Source organism: Alnus glutinosa, chromosome 8, assembly GCF_958979055.1.
Source record: "Alnus glutinosa chromosome 8, dhAlnGlut1.1, whole genome shotgun sequence".
NCBI classification, from domain to species: Eukaryota; Viridiplantae; Streptophyta; class Magnoliopsida; order Fagales; family Betulaceae; genus Alnus; species Alnus glutinosa.
The window spans coordinates 5,132,499-5,154,568 of NC_084893.1; the positions used below are offsets into that span (position 1 = coordinate 5,132,499).

Consider the following 22,070-nt stretch of genomic DNA (forward strand, 5'->3'; position numbering starts at 1 on the left):
AGTGATGACCATATAAGATTTATGTATCTTTATCTTCGAAATAATAAGGCTGGGGTATAGAATGATTTCAATACCTATAATGTAGAAGAAGAGAAACAACATAAAAGAAAAATGAAGATCATAAGAGTATTATAGTAGGTACACACAAAAAGAAAATGATTAGTAATACTAATTTGCTATTATCCATACAGATTGAAGCTTTGAAATCCCGTTATATATATGTTAAACAGGATTCCATATAAAGTTGTCCTTAAAACACCTTTTAAATTATGGAATAAATGGAAACCAAGTTTAAATCATTACACATACGTGGTTGTCATGTTGAAGTGGGGATTTACAATCTACACATAAGAAAATCAGATTTAAAGACAACCAACGGATCTTTTATAGACTATGCAGTAAACTCCAAGGGGTTTTAGGTTTTATTATATATCATTCATATAATCCTAGAGTTGTTGATTGCATAATTTCTAGAGGATGTTAAACCTAGTAGGAGTATTATCCTCAAAGGTATTACTTAGAGGAAGCATGAGAGTTGACTGAAGCTCCTTCATATAAAGGATGTTTGATTGTACTTATGGAAAGTCAAATTGATTACCATAAGCTACAATCAATTTTAGAATTGTCAACTCATGAAGAATAGGTTTAGTATAAATCTATTCAGACTTTGCAAAATACAGAGGAAATAGAATTAAGAAGATCATATAGAATAAGTAGATCAGCAATCTCTAATGATTATGTTGTATACCTCAAGAGTCTTATTTTGACGTCAGACCTAAAGATGATCCAAAATTGCTTTCACAAGCCATGAACTAGATCAAATGGATGTGAAAACAACTTTCCTGAATGAGGATCTTAAAAATGAGGTTTATATGAGACAACCTAAATGTTTTATGATAACAGTCAAAATGCTTGCAAAATAAATAATTCTATTTATGGGTTGATTCAGATATCTCTCATCGGTGGTATACTTTTACAAGGTTATTGTTTCATTGTTTATTGAAAACCTTATTAATAAGTATATATACCTTAAAGTTAGTGGGAGTAAAGTAATCTTTCTAATCCTATATGTAGATATTATTTTGCAAGTAGTGATTTAAATTTTGCTACATGAAATTCTTCTCACAAAACTTTGAAATGAAGGATTTGGATGAAACTTCTTATGTCTTTGACCAGGTAAACAATTTTTTGAAGCAAAAGTGTGAGATTCGTAAATGAATTCAGCTAAGTTTTCCTCAGCCATATGTAAGATTAGTTATTTTAGATTCTAAATTCAAAATGGAAGTGCACAAATATGCCAACATAACTATAATTGTAAGGATATGCTTGAATGGACATAATTTTTCTTCAAACCGGGGTGGAGTCTATTAAACTTACATGTGTCCTTAGTACGTACATTTTTAATACTTGAATCCTAAAAGAAAAAGGGTGATTCCTGTAGTCATCTTTATGCTTGGATCGATCCATAAAGACTTTTCAATTTTCTCTTTAGAAGTAATTCATACACTTCCATTATAACTTGGTAAATGGCTAATTAAGAAGATTGAAATGATCTTTGAAAATTTCAACTATACCTTTGAGAATAAAATTAAAATAAAAATAAAAATAAATGATTTTTCAAGTTAGATTAATTCGTAGAGGATTTCGACAACTTTTTTGTGATCAACATATTTTTTTAGGAGATATAGCTGATTAAAATTTATTTTCATCCTTCTTTATTTTTTGGAAGTTAAGGAACACGCAGATTCTTCTCACGTGAACCATCTATTGTTGCCTTCGTAGATATGAAGAATAACACAGTAAGGCAAAGATCCATGAAAGACCATGGACAATGCAGATGCAATGAAAAGTCAGGCAATTAGTCAATAACCAGTTGGCGAGGTTGCAGAGGCATTGATTACAATGGAAGATCTTTTAAAACAATAATTTCATCATATGCAATAATAGTTTGTGTCATTGTCTCCAAGTAAATTTGCTCGCCGAATAAATCTCCTCTCACATTTTCCTACTTGGAGACTCGATTGGGTGTCTGCAGCTTCGTAGAGCTCTTCCAAACAGCATGCAACACTCAAACAAGCTCCAAAAGCAAAAACATTACACTTTCGAAGAAATTGGAGAAAACATCCTTTTAGGGCCTTACATGTTCCCTGATAAACTGTTCCACTTGAGATGTCTCACCAGTCAAACCAGAAGCTTCTGCAACAGTAACTTTGTTATGGCACTGAGAGAAAGAAAATACCTCGTCAGGTACCCCTAGTGTGAAGTCACTTGCAATGTCAGCCGCTGATATTGCACTTCTTGATGACCTTAATCTGTCACTGTAAGTGATAGAAAGCATGCGGGTTAGAATTCATGTGTAAAGAAAATACGACCACAACCTGAGCATATTCAAATTCAACAGCTCGCTCTTAAAGGATAATGAATGTCAATTACAATAATCACACCGTTACCAACATTTTATTGGATACAATTGATGTCATGGCAAAAAACTCTTCCTCATCTACAACTTGTATTGAGTGAAATTTAATCAATAGTAACCACATAAAAATGTCCAATAAAAATGCAACTGATCAAGGATGAAGAATAGTGACCAAGGATGAAAAACCAAGTGAGAAAAAGAACTCGAATCCAGAAGTATCATAAATATTGTGCAATATCATAGAGCACCATCCAGTAATAAAATGGACTGATATCTCTCCCTCATGCATAAAAATTAAACTGCAAATGATTATCAAATGGGCAAAAGCAGCAGTACAATCCCATCCACAGCTTGCAAAAAATGTGCAACAAACGTAATCAACTAGAAACACAGAGATAAAAGATTTAGAAGCCATACATTTCCTTCTCCATCTGTTTCCTGATAAACTCCTTGGTATGTGCTGTCACTTTGTCAGTTTTGTTGCATAGAAGGAGTACTGGAATTTTCTTCTTCACAACACTTGCCTTAGTCAAGATATCATACAGGTACCTTTTGCAAGTAAGTATCAATGTTACAATCTTTTCATGCAAATATTTGTTTGTCAATTTTAACTGTCATTTGCTCACCAACTATGTGTTGCTTTAACTTGCTTACACACAAAGACTCGTTGGGACCCATCAGGGTCCAGGCCGTGGTGCCAGGGTGATACAAAGAAAGTGAGCAAGTGACGGTGGTGGTGGTGGTGTGTGTGTTGGGGGGGGTAAGAATTGATTTTAACCATATATTTCAGCCTTGGCAAAAAGTAAATAAGTAAAATTTACTCTGAAGCAGCACGACAGTAAGGTAAGAATTCCAAAGCATCCACCACAAAAACTATTCCTGCTGCTTGAGGCAAGAACTCATCTAGTTTGGGTCGAAGACGAGAATGACCAGGAACATCAACCAGATGAACAGGTTTTACTTTTCCCTCCTGTCAAATACAAGTGCAGAAAGGTTTCAGTTCATTGATCCAAATAAGCAACAATAAAATGAAGAGAAAAATCACTACAATCAATCTCATGTTCACATGGCAGTTGAAAAAGTTGGCATACTTCCTCGGATTATACAGAAGATAAAGCATGATCAGAGAATATATGTACACGAGCATTTGGACATGCTTCTTTGCTCAATCATTTGAGCAAAAGAAGTTAAAATATATTACCTTTGCTGTTTCGGAGTGAAGCACAAAAGTACCCTCATTTGGTTCCATTGATGTAACAGTACCCTGTTGGGAAGAGCCATCCCGAAGCTGACACAAGCATAAAATCATGCATTTAAGTTAGATTAGCACCCATAAGGCATAAACTATATCTTTGTATATACATTAATTAGTAACTAGTAATATCAGGAGCATGTGGGAAAGTATCTTTTTTTCTGCTAAATAAAATTTTGTTAGAAGAAAAAAGAGAACACCCCAAGTGAAGAGGACGCCAATAAAGGGAAGGTTAGCTCTTTAAAACAGACAACATCAAGAAAATTCAAAAAGATCAGAGAAGAATCACACTCAGAAGGTCCAAGAGCCAATGATGTCAAAAATAAATTCCAAGGAACACCATCTAAATCTTGTGGATAAAAAGTTCAATCCCCTTGAAAGCTCAATCCCTATGCTATTGCAAATGCACCACATCAAGCAAGGCAGAATTGCTTTACAAACAACAAACTGCACCCCCCTACACTCTAAAAGCTTCATAACAGAATAGAACATGACCGAAAACAAAAACTAATGCAAAGACCAAAGAACGGTACTGCTAGGTCGCCGAAAAGTGCAAAATATCGTCCCCTAATATTCTCTTAAGCTTTCCAGCAGCTCCTTTTAATAAAAACAAGCACCAACAACATCATTCATCACCACACCATTACTTCTGATGCTACAGTATTACGCTACGTACACATACGTCTGTAATTTAACAAAATTTTCCCATCCAATTATTTTTTTTAAATGCTTTATTAATGTACTCCAAAAACTAAGTGATTAGAGCGAACTATTAGTTGCAAAGAAGTTGATATAATCACTTTTTTTTTTTTTTAATCCTTTTGGGATAAAAAAAAAAAACTAGTGATTATATCAACTTCTTAAGACAAATAAAGCACCCAATACAACCATAGTAAAAATGTGTGGCTAACTCTCAATGTGGCATCAATTACTTCACTGGTTTAGCCAATTTAGTGTAAAAACAAGTAACAAGACACAATTTTGCTAATTAATTCATACTAGGAGTGCATGTGGTAAGACTAATGTAGAAACATTTTTTTTTTGATAAGTTATTGCAATTTATAAAAAAAGTGCAGAGGGGCGCAACCCTTATACATGGGAAGTATACAAGAAAACCCCTAAAAGGAACGAACAGAGAATAATTTTAAAAAATCTACATAAGTAAAAACATTCAAGCTATGATGGGACGCTATCTAAATATATAACGTATTGAGCAACTGCTTCCGTAACTCCACCATAGATGTCTCTACATCTTCAAAGAGCCGTGCATTCCGCTCCCTCCAAATACACCACAATAAGCACAGAGGAGCTAACCGCCAAGCTTCTTTAGCACGACCACACTCAATCGCCGTCCCCCAACTATTCAACAACTCCAACACCGTTCGTGGCATAACCCACTCTACCCCAAATAAAATAAGAATTTAGCTCCAAAGATCCCGGGCGATTTCGCAGTGAAGCAACAAATGATCAATAGACTCCCCACTCTTCTTACACAAACAACACCACTCAATCACTATAACATTCCTCTTACGCAAGTTATCATGCGTCAATATTTTGCCAAATGCTGCAGACTAATGTAGAAACATAGCTCAAACATATCATATCTCCACAGCTGGATGCACTAAAATTATCAAATTGTTGACAACCAACACATCTCAAGGAATAAAACCAGCAATGCTGACGCTTACTTGATAAAATAGAACAGTTTTTCCACTCCCAGAAAGCCCAGTGAGCACAACAGTATTCGATTTCGCACGTTTGAGCACCCGAACTGCCAAAAATAAAGAAGTAAACACAATCCCATCAACTTTTGGTAGCACAACATAAACTATAAACACGTAGTTAAGAATGTGGGCAGCATAGTACTGAGTAGGAGCAAAAAGGTCGTGAATAACAAGACGGCGACAGCAGCGTAGAGCTGCGTTGGTGGAATCTGATGAATATGTTCGAATCCCTGGTTCAACCATTGCTGCAGTTGAGTCTTCCACAGCTCCAGTTGTTTCTTCCACTGCTCCAATTGAATCTTCCACTGCTCCGCTCCTTCCATGGGCTTTCGCCAACAAAAAGAATAAAACCTTGGAATCTGAATTCAAAAGCACAAGTAAATCGGAGATCTCACCAGAGAAAAGATTAAGAAGTATCGAAGTGCAAGCCCTAGAAATCTAAATTCTCTCTCTCACTCTTCTTTTTAATTTTTTCGCCCGAGTTGCGAAAGTGAAAAACCTGCCAAAGCCCAACAATGGCGTTTTCCCAGGATTACCCTTAGTCTCGTTTATGTTTTAGCCTTGGTTCTTTTAAGGTATACTTAGGGTGTACAATTGGTTGCGATTGTAATTATTAGGTCATAACCGCAGTTGCAATCGGGGTATTCGATTATTCCTATTTCAATAATCACAATCGTAACCGATAGAGACCGGTTGCGATTTTTACCAACCGCTAGTTATCCGGTTTTTTTTTTTTTATATAAGTAAAAAAACTTTATTAAAAAGTGTAAGACGTCCCTAAGTACACGTGAAATATGCGAAGAAACAACCCAGCTAACCCACACAAGAGAACCCAAAAAAAACCCACAAGGAACAAACCCACTAGCCCACAATCAAGAACCCAAAAATAGAACCCACAAGAACCTGATCACCCATAACACACAAAATTCACAACAAAACCAAAACTCAAATACAGATGAAGCCCCATAAACAACCAAACAAAACCAACACAAACCCAAGAAGAAAACCAAAGCTACACCCAGTGGGATCCCACCGAACTGCTAACAAAGGGAAATGCTAAAGATTCTCCCCTCATCCTCCCCTTATCATCATCTTTTCCTTAAAAAAATTGATTTTTATTAAAAAGTTGTCTCTGATGTGACATCAAAGACAACTTTTAAAATTAATTTTTTTTATTATAAAAGGGTGATAAGGGGGATGAGGGGAGGATGTGTAGAAGCTCTCGCTAACAAAAGCTCCACCCCAACAAACAGTGGCGTCACCGAGAAGACGGACCAACCACACCCGTTGAACCAACAAGCACCCGTAGAAGACAACACTGGTCAGAACAAAAACTCATTAGCAATTTAGAGTATTCTCAGTGAATTAGTCAAAGTTTAAGCAAATTTTAGCTAGAAAATTCACTTTTGTTATTTTAGCTAGCTACTTTTCAAAAGCTCTAAATACCAAACTCTCTAAATATTATCTACTTTAAATAAATACTATTTTTTATTAGTTTTAAAGTAACCACTTTCAACTGTCTTCTTTCAACCAAAATTTAATATCATCTGCTGTTTGTCAATCACCCAACAGATATTCTTAAGAATTCCAGAATCTACTACCCAAAATAGGCCAGTAATATGCAGATTTTTTTACACAAGAAATTAGTAACCAAAAGAAAACAAAATTAGTAACCAACAAAAAAAAAGGCAAAATAAATATGTAAAACACCCCAACAATACGGATTTTAAGAACCAATCTACATAAACAGGGGCACAAAACAGAGAAATAGCTAAGATATTTCAAATACTCAAAGTTCTTCTTATAAGAGCTTCAAGTACCGGTGCAGATGTTTGAGAAAGAATCACCAAAACCTCAAAGTCCAATAGGTCTTTCTATCACAAGTCAGTGCACTTCAATCTCAAACAGGCACTCAACATGAATAGAGCACAGAAGGAAGTAACAGCCGAGAAATGTCCAAGTACCCAATTTTGGAAAGAGTCCAATGGTGCAGAATTTTGAAAAAGAATTACCAATACCCAAAATCCAATATACCTCAATATAAACAACCAACCAATAAAAACAGAGCACCAGCAAGAAATTTCCACCTAATCCAATAGTGAAAACGGTCCAATAATTCAAATTTCCAAATGAAAAGGAGAAAGAAAAAAAATAAAAACCAGAAAAAGAACAACCGAAGCCTCAGATATTGAATACTACTCCCTATTGACGACCAAAAAGATGTAAACAGATCAGCCCCCAGGAAAAACAGCAGATCCTTGGAAGACAATGTTTTCATTATCATTAAATTTACTAAGCTCTTTACATGTTTTTTGGCCTTCAGCATAAGAGACCACCAAGTTAGTTACAAGGGCTGCAAGATACACAAGTGGCTATATATTCAGAACTAGGGCAGGACGCAAAATAAAACATCAAGATCCACCTAGGCCACTTAGCAGTCTTTCGTAGATCCATGCCGGTCCATCAACTGGCTGAATCTGACATTTTTGTACACTAATTAGTTCTGAAACTACTTGTCGTAGGAAGCTTAACCAATTCAATTACTTTGATTTATTTGATAATAAGGTTATAATATCACATCAAAATTTCATGCTCTAGCAACCACCTTTGCTCACTGTAACTACTTCTTTGATGGATGCAGTTACTGTTAGTTTCATTAGGTTTTTCTCTCAAACTTGTCTCTAAAGGTAACATGAAAACTGCAATAACCATGGATTCATTTAAATGTGAATGAAATCACATCACAAGATAAAAAGTAAAAATATACCTTCTTATGCAAAAGTTTCTTCCAGTTGAAGTCAATTTTCTCATTCAGTTCCCACCCATAATTCCTCGCGTCCTACAAAACAAAACATTACATTAATCAAACCATTTAAAGTCGAATTATAAATTAAATAAAATTGTGAATAACGATGTACTAAAACAGAAAAACTCAGTATGTCACACTAAACATGGGAATTTTTTTTTTTTAAGTACTAAAACACAAGAAACAACAATGTGCCAAACATACTGCATTTTAGAAAACCCTCAAGTTGTTCTATTTCTCCATGAGTCCAATAACATTGAATTTCACCATAGGAACATCAGATATTCGAGAACCGATTCTGGTGGTCGAATGTTTGCATGTTTTATAATGACCGGTGATAATAAAACGAATTTCAAGAAAAATGTTGAACCTGAGCCATGTCGACGGCAAAAGTGATAAATCAATGGTCTAGATGCAGTAAGATGATGGCAAAGAAGACTCTCACAGAAGAAAAAATTTCACAAAACCTTTTCTTTTTTGCTACTTGTCGGAACTTTGATTGAGTTCTAGTCCGATTAGGCCCATTATCCCAAAAATGGACTTCACGTGTTTTGCACGCAAGGCCCTTCCTAAGGTAATTTATTGTTTATATTTTCTAATAGAGTAATGATAGAATACCACCCAAAGATACAACTTTTCACCACCTTACCTATGTGGTAAGGTGGTCCCCCACTACTTTTTAATTTTTTTTTTATTTTTTAAAAATAAATTAGGGAGATGATTGGAGTACAACCCTTTTGTACAACTTTGACACAACTCACTCACAATGAGGTGGGGCCCATGCACGTGGGCTCCATCGGGATTTGATTCTTGTACAACACCAATACAACAACTGCACAACAACCCTTCACATGAGGATGGACCCCAGTATGTGGGATCCACCCTCATGTGAAGGATTGTTGTACAGTTGTTGTATTGGTGTTGTAAATCTAACATTTTCCGGCTCCATCACATTGTGAGTGGGAGTTGTGCCAAAGTTGTGATGAGGTTGAATATTTATCATTTTTCAATAAATTAAGGTAGGGGACCACCTTACCACATAGGCAAGGTGGTGAAAAATTATATCTTTGGGTGGTATTCAATCATTACTCTTTCTAATAATATAAGTAAAGAGTAATGATTGAATACCACTAAAAGATACAACTTTTCACCATCTTGTCTATGTGACAAGGTGGTTCCTTACTACTTTTTGAATATTTTTATTTTTTAAAAATAAATTAAGGTAGGGGACCACCTTGCCATATAGGTAAGGTGGTGAAAAGTTGTATCTTTAGGTGGTATTCAATCATTACTCTACAAGTAAAAATGAGTTGATAAAACATGTTCTCGTGTCGGATTCTGGTTAACTTGTTTGACCGGTCAATTCATTTATACCAATTTAAGTCCAACGCAATTATTAATTGAGTTGAAACCCGAACACAACTAACGCACAGGGTCACCCCTAAGACACGATTAAATTCATGAATCATCCGACACGACCCGACTGGACTGTTAACATCCGACACTTCTCCTCCTCTGCCCCTCAGTTGTTTTCCAAACCACAAACATAACAAAAAATCCAAATAAAAAGTTAACAACTTCCAACGTTTAACCCTTTCACTATTTCACTTATTCTCTATCCCTCTACGGCTCAGCTCTACCTTATCTTTCCAAGCAACAATCAGAGAAAAAATTAAAGATTTTGAATTTCTTTCCCGCATTCATGATAGAGAGATATACCGAGAGAGTGAGTCGAGTGAGAAGAAGAAGAAGAGAAACGGCGCTGGCCACTGCCGGGCAGTGGGCTTGACGCTGGAGAGTGGAGAGTGGAGAGGGAGACGACGGCTGGAGTAGACTCTGGAGTCTAGAATGTCACGAATGTGTGAAAGTGGAAGTGATTATAGGGTTTTGAGTTTTCTAATATGAATAATGTAAGATGAATAATGCTGGAGGTACTTATGGTTGGTATTGAATTTTTAGAATCAGAATTAAATTTTTATTCTATTTGCGAATTTTGAGGTAAAAAAAATGTGTAAAAAATATTATTTTTTAATGGTAGAAAATAATTAGAAATTTGAAAAGTTGTATATAATGATTGGTATTGGCCACCCCCAGTGGTCGGGGGTGGCGCGCTGCCACCCCCTCTGCTCTTTTTTTAAAAAAAATTTAATGTCATTATTTTATTAATTAAATGTGGGACCCACGTATTTTTTTGGAGACAACTTGTTCTGTGCGTGGGTCCCGGTCATCAAATCACTAAATCAGAAGAATTTCGATGAGATGAAAAGAATATGTATTCTATTCTGAATCCAAACACACCATAATTACAAACTTCAACAAAGATAAGTTTATAAATTGACATGGAATATGAGGTGGCATTTTATTAATTAAAAAACTCATTAATTCTTCCTCAATCACACTGCTCTAGCCACGTCACAGAGATTCGGCAACCATCGGAAACCAACGAGAAAAAGATCCGACAACAGAGAAAGAGAGAGAGGAAAAGAGATCCGGCCGGAAACTCATGCACGCTGGCCGGATCTCTCTTTGTCAACGCATGCACGGCCGGATCTCTCTCTGTCGCCGGTGGTGTCTGGGCTGGGGTCGGGAGCGCCGGATCTCTCTTGATCGCCGGTGGTCGGGGTCGGGAGCACTGAGTCTCTCTTGCCCTCGCTGAATCTCTCTCTTTCGCCGGTGGTCGAGGTTTAGGTAGACGACCAGATCTCTCTGTCGCCAGTGTTTGGGGTCTGGGTCGGGAGTGCCGGATCACCACGTCGCCGACCACCCTGTGAACTTGTCGGATCTCTCTTTCCTTCACCGGTAAATTCTGACGTCAAGTTTATAAATGAGGCTTGTTAAGTTTTTCAATTAAAAATACGTTACATCATATACCACGTCAATTTGTAAGCCTTTTTTGTAAGCTTTGCCTTTGTACCTGTAGCAACTCTCTTCTAAGATCTAGTAAGTTCTATTTTTTTTTTAAATGTTAAATATAATTATGGTCCTTAAGTTTTGAAAACTTTACTTTTTAGTCTCTAAATTTTAATTTGCATCACAGATGGTACCTCAATTTTTTTTAAAAAAAAAAACTGAATTGATACCTCAATTAAGTTTTTCGTCTAAAAACTAACGATCCACCAGAGTTAACACGTGTTGTAGTATAAAAAAATAAAATCTTTAAAAATTAAATTAAAAAATAAAAAATAAAAACTTAAAAAAGTTTGAAAAAGAAAAAGTAAAAAAGAGGGATAGCTGAGCTACTCCTTAGCCTATTTTGGCCAAGGGAGCCACCCTCTTGACCGGTTTGGAGTGGCCAAACCACCCCCCTCGGCCACTCCATGACAAAAAAATAAATAAATAAAAATTCAAAGGTTTTGGCCTTTGGCAGTGGCTGAACCACCCCCAAGGGCCACGGGAGTAGTTCGACTACCTCCAGGCTGGCCAATTTGGGAGTGGTCGAGCCACTCCCGTCGCCCATGGGGGGTGGTTCAGCCACCCCATGGCAGAAAAAATAATAATAATAATAAAATAATAATTAAGGGTTTTGGCCTTTGGGGTGGCCAAACCACCCTCATGGGCCACAAAGGTGGTTCAGCCACCCAGGCCGGCCAGTTTGGGGGTGGTTCGGCCACCCCCAAAGGCCAAAACGCTTTAATTTTATTTATTTATTTTTTTGTCATGAGGTGGCCGGCCACCCAGACCTATCGTGGGGGTGGCTCTTGGCCACCGTATGAAATAGCATATCTCAACAACAAATGTACCTAAACGCAGCTTCGAACATTAGTGCTCAACTTGATTGAAGGTCATTTATTGAAGAAGGAAATTGAGATCCATTATCTACAGCACTAGTCTCAGTACAATTTCAACAATTGAACCTAATACCTTATTAATGTGGCATTTTGATAAAATAATATTTTTGGCCCCCTTTTCAAGATATGAAAGCATATAATTTCCACTACAAATATGGATCTTACTGGAAAGGACCATCTTCAGTTTGATATATCTTCGTGTTACTCATGGGTGGCTCGAGGTTGCTTAGGCTCCAAATTGAATAAGGCTCCCAACTTAGAATAATATAATAAATTTTTTTATTTTTTTTCTAACAAAAAAAAAAATAAGGCTCAAAAAAGTATTTTAAGGCTTTAATTTAGTAAAAAATAATAAAATACTCTTTAATTAAGGTCCACACTTAATAATTATACAATAAAAGTTATTTCGAAAACAAATTTTAAGACTCTAGCTAATATGTTAAAAATTTAATAAATAGTTTCTCACTAAGGCCCTCAATTATGGTAAAAGTAATTTCAAATTGAAAGTCTCGTTATTCACATTGTGAAAAAACATCCATAAATTATTAAAAAGTTCCAATTATTTACTATTTTTAAAAGCTCCATTTTTTACATTCATGAAATTAGTCCAACGTGCATTTTTTTTCCAACATTTATTGAATTGAATGTTTAGAAAAATATAAAAAGTCTTCAAAAGTGCATAAATTATCATTGTTTGCCTTGTGCATAATAGATATAATTACACTATTGGTGAGTCTTCAATGTCTAACAATTGTTTCCACATTATTTTCTATTACACATAAATATTTATATAACTTATTTCCATTTTTCTCTTTATTTTTCTTTAAATCTTATTATTTCATGTATTTGAATCAAGTGATAAGTCATTTTATATACTATAAAAATATTGAAGATTTAGTAACGTGCAAATTTTCATGGGTTACTTACATTAGTAACGTGCTAACAATTCGCACGTTACTAAATATTATGTCAATATAATTTTTTTAAAAATAATAAAATTTTAAATAATTAGTAACCTGACTAATTTTGCACATTACTAAATTTAGTAACACGCAAATTGTTTGCACGTTACTAAAATAGTAACATGCAAAATTATTGCAAGTTACAAAGTTGGTATTTTTTTATTTTTTATTTTTTTAAAAAAACAATTTTAAATTTTAAATTATTAATGATCTATCATGATTGGTCGGAAGATTTATCGATCCTATTGATCTATCAAGATTGATCAGATGATTTATCATGATTAATCGGATGATCTACCATGATTGATCGGATAATCTATCGATCATATTGATCTATCATGATTGATCGGATGATCTATTATGATCGATCGGATGATCTATCGATCCTATTGATCTACCATAATTGATCAGATGATTTATCATGATTGATCGAATCAACCAAACAGAAACAGAAAGATGAAATTCAATGAAATAATTGAACAGATAAAAATATGTACACTACTAAGATCCCATTCAACAATGATTTGAGTTTCTTAAAAACAAAATACCCACAGATTAGAGAAACACAAAGCAGACAGGATTGCAGACGGTCAAACGCAAAAATCGAAACACTTCGATTTGCAATTTGATGCGTTTAATCAAAATATTTAAAATATATATACACACACGATAGCAAATAGTAATATATCAAAATTTAAATCATTTAATTTTTTTTTTTTTTTAAAAAAAGGGAAAAATATTTTTTAGCCCCCCAAACTACCACTCTTTCTCCGGATGGCACCCCAAACTACCAACACTTACACTCGGACCCCCCAAACTACCAACCTCTCATTTTTTGACCCCCTCCGTCAGTTTAAGTCGTCAAATTGGATGGAAACAAGTCACCTGCCGTGCACGTGATATTTTTAGCCCCAAAAGCCCGAAATTGCCCCTCTGTACAAGTCAAATGGTTCTAATGGTTTAAGTCACTCGCAAGTACCTCACTCCCCATGCTCGATCTTGTCTTCAGGTGGAACCGGTTGACCTCGTCGTGTTGGCAGCCCCCGAAGGTCTCCTCTCCACACGCCGACGACGCATTCCAAAGCAGCACCTCGGAGGAAGACACCGGTTGACGCATTCCGGCAGCCCACGAAGGTCGACGCATTCCGGCAGCCCCCGAAGCTCGCCTCTCCACACGCCAACGACGCATTCCAAAGCAGCAGCTCGGAGGAGGACACCGGTCGACGCATTCCAGCAACCCACGAAGGTCGACGCATTCCGACAGCCCCAAAAGGTCGCCGCCGTTTTCATCTCTGTTGACAGAGGCCGACGAGCTCGCCACCCTTGACAACCCGAAACAAGGTCAGGTTTTTAGGTTTTATTTTGTTTCAATTTTAGGGTTTTATTTGATTAATTTGGAACAATTATTAGGGTTTTATTTGATTAATTTGGAACAATTCTTAGGGTTCTATTTGAGTTTGAGTTTGTAGACGAATGGATGTTTGATGGGGTTTGTCTTCGTTGAGATTTTTGTGATGCACAGCGAGTGTTTGATGAAATGCCTAAATGGGTGGGTGTTTGATGAAATGTTTGAATGCATGAGTTCTGTTGTAATATGTCTTTGAACAGCATAAATGTAATATGTCTTATATTGGAGGTTTTTACCCAGTTTTTTCTTCTTCAAAAATCCTTGTTATATATATATAAAGGCAAGTTTTACAAAAAACAGGAGGGGGAAGGGGTCTAGATAGGAGTTTTTGTTTGAATTTTGAAGCTGTCCAGCGAACCCTCTAAACCTAGCAAGCATCAAAAGAATGAATGAATCATAGTTAAAGCATCTTATATATCATACAGAAAGTAAGCAATCTTAGCATTAGGGTAGAACTTCCTAAATATATATATATATATTGACCTTTTTACTAGATATATGATCTAGCTTAACCTGTTTTGGCCAATGCAATCCAGGGAACAAAATATGGGCCCTCCATATTGCTTGTAGTGTAGTTTAAACTTGTACCTTACTTGCAATCAATTAAAAGTCTCATTGGTTCTGTTGCATGCAATATTTTGTGTAGGCATTACCAAATGTCTACAACCAGTGATTTGTCGAGTGGTCCCCCTTTATGCTACTGTGGTGTTCCAGCACGTGTTAGAAACTCTTGGACTGAGACTAATCCCACTAGAAAGTGGTATGGATGTGTTAAGTACAAGGTAAATATTGAAATTAGCTTTGTGTTCTATGTTGTTGTTAGTAGTTTGACATATTTGCCTTCTTTTTTTTTTTTTTCTTTTTTTTATTCATGCAGAGAGCTAGTGACTGTGACTTTTTTAAATGGGCTGATAAGGAGATTTTCGCTTACGAAAAAGGTTTAATGGAATATCTACAACAAATGGAGGAAAGGAGACATGATGATAATGACAAAGTTAAGAAAATGATTGAAAAAAAAATGTAATGAACATTATGCTAAACTACGTCGAGAATTTAGGTTGGGTCAAAATAATGGGAGAATGTTTCGAGCTACGTCGTTAGTAATCATTTTGCTCTTAGTCTTTTTATTTTTGTGATTATAGTGGACCTAGAGGTACTAACTTGATGTTAAACTGAAATTATGGAAACTCTAATCGTGGAATGTTTTGTTGGAATGTAATATTTTGTTGGAATGTTTTGTACCTCTCGTTGTTGTGGTGTTATTTACCAAATGGAGACAGTTCACTTGTACCTACAGCAACATCTAATATTTTGTTGAAATGTTATATATCTCTAACTGTTCTAGTGTTATTTATCAAATGGGTTGTTGAAATGTTATGCACAACCCAATCTTTGAACATTCAAAATTGTCAAAAGCGGCTAACAAACACAACCCCACCTGTGGCCAACCAACATTGTGAAATAAACACAACCCCACCTATGTGCAATCAAATAAAAACAACCTCAAATATCATATCTAGCACTTAATTAAAAGTCTTCAAATAACATATCTATCACTTACTTAAAACCCAACATAGAGCATCAATTAAGTCATTAAACAACAAAAGCAACAACAACATTACAATGTCATCAAATTACAATGTCGTCCAACAAAAGCAACAACAACATTACAACGTCATCAAATTACAATGTCATCCAACAAAAGCAACAACAACAAAAGCAACAATCCAACATTACATTGTCATCAAATTACATAACAATAACAACGCAATCCAACAGATTGTTTAACCAATAATAAACAAAAAACTACGGGAATGACTTCTTCCTCTTTCTTTGCTTAGCTTCAAGAACTTCAATTGCATTCTCAACCGTTAGAACAATATTACGGGCTCTTGTTGCAGGCTTTGATGAAGACCCTACTGGCTGAGAAGAACATACTTCCTGAGAGGACCTTGTTGGTTGAATAGGCCCTACAGGTTGTGAAGACTCTAATCGTCGTGGAGGTGCATACAGTCGTACAGTATTCACAGTACCTTGAATCTGTAATTACAGTGTAAAGCAATGTTGTGAGTAAAAAAGAAAAATAAAATTAAACACATAAATAACAAATGTTGTGAGTTCTTACAAAAGCATTTGACTGATGATGCTGAGGTTGTGACTGAGGATGCTCTACTGTCCAAGGCTGCGACTCAGTAGACTGACTTATTGCTTGCGGTCCTACTTGCGGCCCATACCACTTTACAGTGTTGACAGTACCTTGGGACTATCAAGACACATTAATTAGCAACTGAACATAATTTATCCATAAACTAGCTAAGTTAAAAAGGTAATGAAATATAAAAGATAAATATTTTGGGTGCTCACAATGACATTGGTTTGGGTCCAAGGCTGCGACTGAGTAGACTGACCTACTACTTGCGGTCCTACTTGAGGCCCATACCACCTTACGGTGTTGACAGTACCTTGGGACTGTTAAGACACATTAGTTTGTTTACAGATAAATAAACAACACATAAATTATGGGTGTTTTCAGTGCTAACCCAAGACTTGGTTCGACTCTGAGTCTGAGGCTGAGATTGAGGCTGAATCTGAGGCTGAGATTGACTTCTACCTCTGCTTGAAACCCTTGAAGCTGTAAGTCCTGGTGGGGTTGGTGGACCCATACCCCTGCCCCTACCAATAGCCCTGCTACCAATACCCCTACCCCTACTCATACCCATCCCCCTACCACATACCATTTAGACCCACTCGGCCACTACACAACAAAACCAACCAGACTAAACAATCAACATCCTGTAAAGGCAGACATTAATCTACTAACCTTTTTCCCAAACATTCCTGTAAAGCCAGACAATTCACTCGACATATGGCCCTACCACTAAATCAAACATTAAACAATCAACATCCCAACCAGTAAAAATGCCCTATGACTTTCCCTATTTCTAAATTTTGGCAACAATCATGAAGATTCAGTACCCTATATAAAAATACCCAAAACAAGAATCACGTAGAGATAAAAAATGGCTACACTGTCTATATTACCTCTAGTGTCTGAAAAACCCAACTCCAAAATGCACACCTCTGGCAAGGCAACGCACCTCCAGCAACCCACGTCCGGCAACGCACCTCCAGCAACCCACGTCCGACGACGCAGTGCCACTCCTGTGAACCCCGGACGCCCGTGAGCTTTAGATCCAAGCCTTTGATTTCGGCCCTACCCCAAAACCGAAGCCCGACTGATCGACACCCCCGTGAAGAACTCGGTCGACTGGTTCTACCTTCGCCTGCCCTGATCGACTAACCCTAAAATACGACAAGTCTGTTCAAAATGGACTAACCCTGATTGACTAACCCATATCGACTAACCCATATGGTGAAAAGTGGCAAAATTGTAATATTTTGCCACTTTTCACCTCATACATGTGTTTAAGGCAAGCAGGGCATTTTCGTAAATCCAGATTTGTACAGAAGGGCAATTTCGGGCTAAAAATATCACGTGCACGGCAGGTGACTTGTTTCCATCCAATTTGACGACTTAAACTGACGGATGGGGCCAAAAAATGAGAAGTTGGTAGTTTGGAGGGTCCGAGTGTAAGTGTTGGTAGTTTGGGGTGCCATCCGGAGAAAGGGTAGTAGTTTGGGGGGCTAAAAAATATTTTTCCCAAAAAAAAACTAAGAATTTTAACTTACGTAATTACATAGGGAAAATAAGAAAAAAAATAATGATTACCTCCTGGAACAAGATGATGAGGGAGCGACGCTTGCTGTCTTGGTTGTCAACCACGTGGGCATTAGGCGCTGGGCACTGGGCGTGGCACTGGGCTAGTGGGCGTCGTGGGCGTGGCCGTGGTCGTGGGTGTGGATCAGAGATTCATAAGATAAGAAGAAAGAATAAGGAAAGAATAAGAGAAGAGAAGTGAAGAAGAAGAGGCAACGACGTGGGCGTGGGCGTGGATCGGAGATTCATAAGAGTAGAAGAAGGAAGAAGGAAAGAAGAAGAGGCGACGGCGTGTGTGAAGAGCAAAGAAGAAGAGGCGACGACGTGTGTGCAGGGATCACCTGTTCTTTGAATGCAGTTTCAGTCATTGGATATGGAGAGCTGTAATGGAGGCTTGTTTGATAACTAGTCCGAAATTGGAATGGAAGGAAGTTTCGGCTTGGTGCTCTTCCGAATTGAAGGGTAGAAGTTTCGTTGCTATTTTGTGTAAATTCTAACTTTGCAACTACTGTTTATCATGTATACACAGAAATGATTTGCTGCATGAACATTCTTTTAGATCATAGGAACCTCCCGCTGCATGATAAAAGTATATTGAAAATTTTAATGTACCAAGTTAGGGTTTTAACTCAAAAACGTATATATAAGTCGTAATCGTATTCTTTGTTGATGATAGTAACTGTCCACTGTCGAACTATATAAATTCTCTCTTCTTCTTCATTATTTATTTATTTTTTTTCTTTACTTTTTATTGAATCACATCGTCTTGACAATACCAACAATAATACTGTAATTGTGGAGAATATGATTCCAACAACCAAAAATCTGATACTTAAGAAACTCTGTAATCGTAGATAGAGAAGAACATCTCCTTGATTAATTAATTGAAGATTTCACTTCAAAAAAAAAATTAATTGACGTAAGATATTGCAAATTGGACAATTCCAAAGTACACATTACATAAGTTGTGGGTCCTCTTAATTAAGACAAGATAAACTCCTCTCACAAATCTAATGCTCAATTTGTTCCGACATAAAATGATTTCGGTATTTTATGGTGTTTGGTAGGGGCGAAAACAATGGTCATTGGAAATCATTTTTAGTTTGATCGTAAAAACTTTTTTAATTTTTGAAAAACGATTTACGGTTTTTCCGAATTTAAACTCTTTGTTCTTACATGCACGTTTGTGGGAATTCGCCACCACAGGGCATCGGAGTATGTTGGTAGCTCGAATCTACCGTCGAATGTCTTGAATTTTGGCATCCGGGTGCCGTCGGAATCCAGCTGGAGTTGGTGGAGTCCAGCAACGGCAACCGAACGTTGACAGATTCCGGCAATGGTTGTCGGATTCCATTTTTTGCTGTTCGTACTTTTTTCCTACGAGCCAAACGCCGAAAAATATTTTTGAAAAATTCATTTTTTGAAAAATGATTTCGCCGCAAATATTTTACAACGAAAATCATTTTACGTTGAAACAAACGAAACATAAGAAAAACTACATTTTATTCCCTAAAGTTTCACGTAAATTACAATTTTGTCTCCAAAGTGAAAAAAATTGCAATGAATCCTAACCAAGTTTTTTAATTTTGCAATATAGCTAAATCTTCCAAAAATACCCGAAAAAAATTATTATTTAAAAAAAAATGACTAAAAAAATCCTCAAATGCTCGAAGCCACCCCATTTTTTTTAGTTTTTTTTTTTTAAAAAAAAAATTGATTTTTTAGTTTTAAGATGAATTGGCTACATTGCAAATTTAGATTTTTTTTTTTTTTTTTGTTATACAAAATTAGAAAATTTAGTTGGGATTCATTGCAACTTTTATCCCTTTAAAGGCATAATTACAATTTGGATAAAACTGTGAAGGGTAAAAAGTAATTTTTCCAACTAATTCCAACACGTCAGCATGGATTCCCTCGATCATGGGCTCATGGCTATATATCCACTTGCTTCTACTACAAAATCTCTCTTTATTCGCCCCATATCACCCGGAAAATACAAATTATCACTAAAAGTTCCAATTAAATACGATTTATGACATCACTATGGAGCTCTCCTTTTACCATCGAATAATAATTAGTAGTATTTATAATTTATTTTTCTTTTTTTCCCCTGAGATAACGATATTATACTTTCATCAGGATAAATCTAGAATTTTTTTTTTTTTTGAGCAAAAAAAGAAGAAGAAAATAGAGATTACGGTGCAATTTTGTTTTTGGAGTAGTCCTAATCCAAGGATCAGATCATTTCCTTTTCATTATTTTATGGTACATAATAAATTTAAGGAAAAAATACACACAAATTCTTCAAATTTTCGCTTTATTGTCAATGTTCCTCTCAAATTAAAATATTTTTTTTTTTAAAAAAAAAGTCACTCTCAAACTATTAATTGTTTTCAATATCTCTCCTAAATTATTAAAAAAATACAAATGTCCTCCCTAGTGACAAAAATACCATTCATAAAATTATTAAAAAAAGGTCAAAACTTAAATAACAAAAACAAAAAAATAAAAACTGGTTTTTCTTCTTTCTTTTTTTTTTTTTTTTTTTTTCATTTGTTTGTTTGTTTTTTTATAAATTTCAGTTATTTTTTAATAAAAAATTCGTAAATTTAAGGCCATTTTTATATTTTTGTTGGTCTTAGGAGGCATTGACATTTTTTGATAATTTGAGGGGGAACATTGACACAATTGGACAATTGGTAGTTTGGGGGATATCAATTGAGTGGTAGTTTGAGGAAAATATATATATTTTTTCCTAAATTTAATAAATATAATGATGTATTTGTTATCCTATAATGAATATGTCGTCGTGTCATTTAAAAATTTTCAATGTCATTAAATCACGTACAGTCCATTAAATACAACAAAACAGAATTTAAATCGTGAAATAATTTATCCGCGAAGCCACCCCAAATTTTTTTAGTTTTTTTTTTCTTTAAAAAAAAATAATTTTTAAGAATATTTTCGGATAAATTTGCTACATTATAAAATTAAGAAATTTGGCCGGGTCTATTACAACTTTTTACACTTTAAAGGCAATTTGAGTGAAACTTTAGAAGTCAAAGTATAATTTTCCCCGAATCTAATTCCAACACGTCAGCATCGAATCCCTCTATCATAGCTATATTTCCACTTTTTTCTACTACAAAGTACAAAATCTCTCTTTATTCGCCCCATATCACCCGGAAAATACATATATATTATCACTAAAATTGCAATTAAATACGATTTATGACATCACTATGGAGCTCTCTTTTTTTTTTTTTTTTCTTTTTCTTTTTTTGAAGGGAATGGAGCTCTCTTTTTAGCAACGAATAATATTTAGTAGTATTTATAATTTCTTTTTTTCCCCTGAGATAACGATATTATACTTTCATCAGGATAAATCTAGATTTTTTTTTCTCTTTTTTTCTTTTTGAGCAAAAAGAAAAGAAGAGTATAGAGATCACGGGGTAATTTTGTATTGGAGTAGTCCTAATCCAAGGATCAGATCATTTCCTATTTATTATTTTATGGTATATATTGAATTTAAGAGAAAAATACACACAATTCTTTTAAACTATTATTTTATTGTCAATGTCCATTCCAAACTATCAATTGTATTAATGTCTCTTATAAATTACTAAAAAATACCAATATCCCCCCTAATGACAAAAATACCATTCATAAAATTATTAATCTTTTGAAAAAAAATTATTAAAAAATTTTAATTAACAAAAAGTTATAAAAAAAATAAAAAATGGTTTTTTTTTTTTTTAAAAAAAATTTTTAAACATTTTTTTTATAATTTTCAGTTACTTTTTTTTTTCTTAAAAAAAAACCATTCTTTTACTTTTTTTTTTTTTTTTTAAATTTATAATAATATAAATTTAGGGTCATTTTTGTCTTTTTGTTAGTCTTAGGGGGCATTGACATTTTTTGATAGTTAGAGGGAGATATGTGTATTTTTTCCTAAATTTGACAAATATAATGATGTATATGTTACTGCATGAT

At 35.3% G+C, this 22,070-nt stretch overlaps 1 protein-coding gene across 1 annotated transcript; it reads right to left on the minus strand.

The window, feature by feature from the left end:
* Window positions 1–1,908: 1,908 nt before the first annotated feature.
* On the minus strand, window positions 1,909–5,929 carry LOC133874599 (uncharacterized). Its single transcript, XM_062312457.1, has 6 exons — window positions 5,538–5,929; window positions 5,360–5,442; window positions 3,621–3,707; window positions 3,241–3,389; window positions 2,837–2,968; window positions 1,909–2,318 (listed from the first exon to the last, which is right to left on the minus strand). Exons 1-6 carry the CDS (start codon window positions 5,716–5,718, stop codon window positions 2,129–2,131), a joined length of 822 nt encoding a protein of 273 aa, XP_062168441.1. The 5' UTR covers window positions 5,719–5,929; the 3' UTR covers window positions 1,909–2,128.
* Between the last annotated feature and the right edge of the window lie 16,141 nt (window positions 5,930–22,070).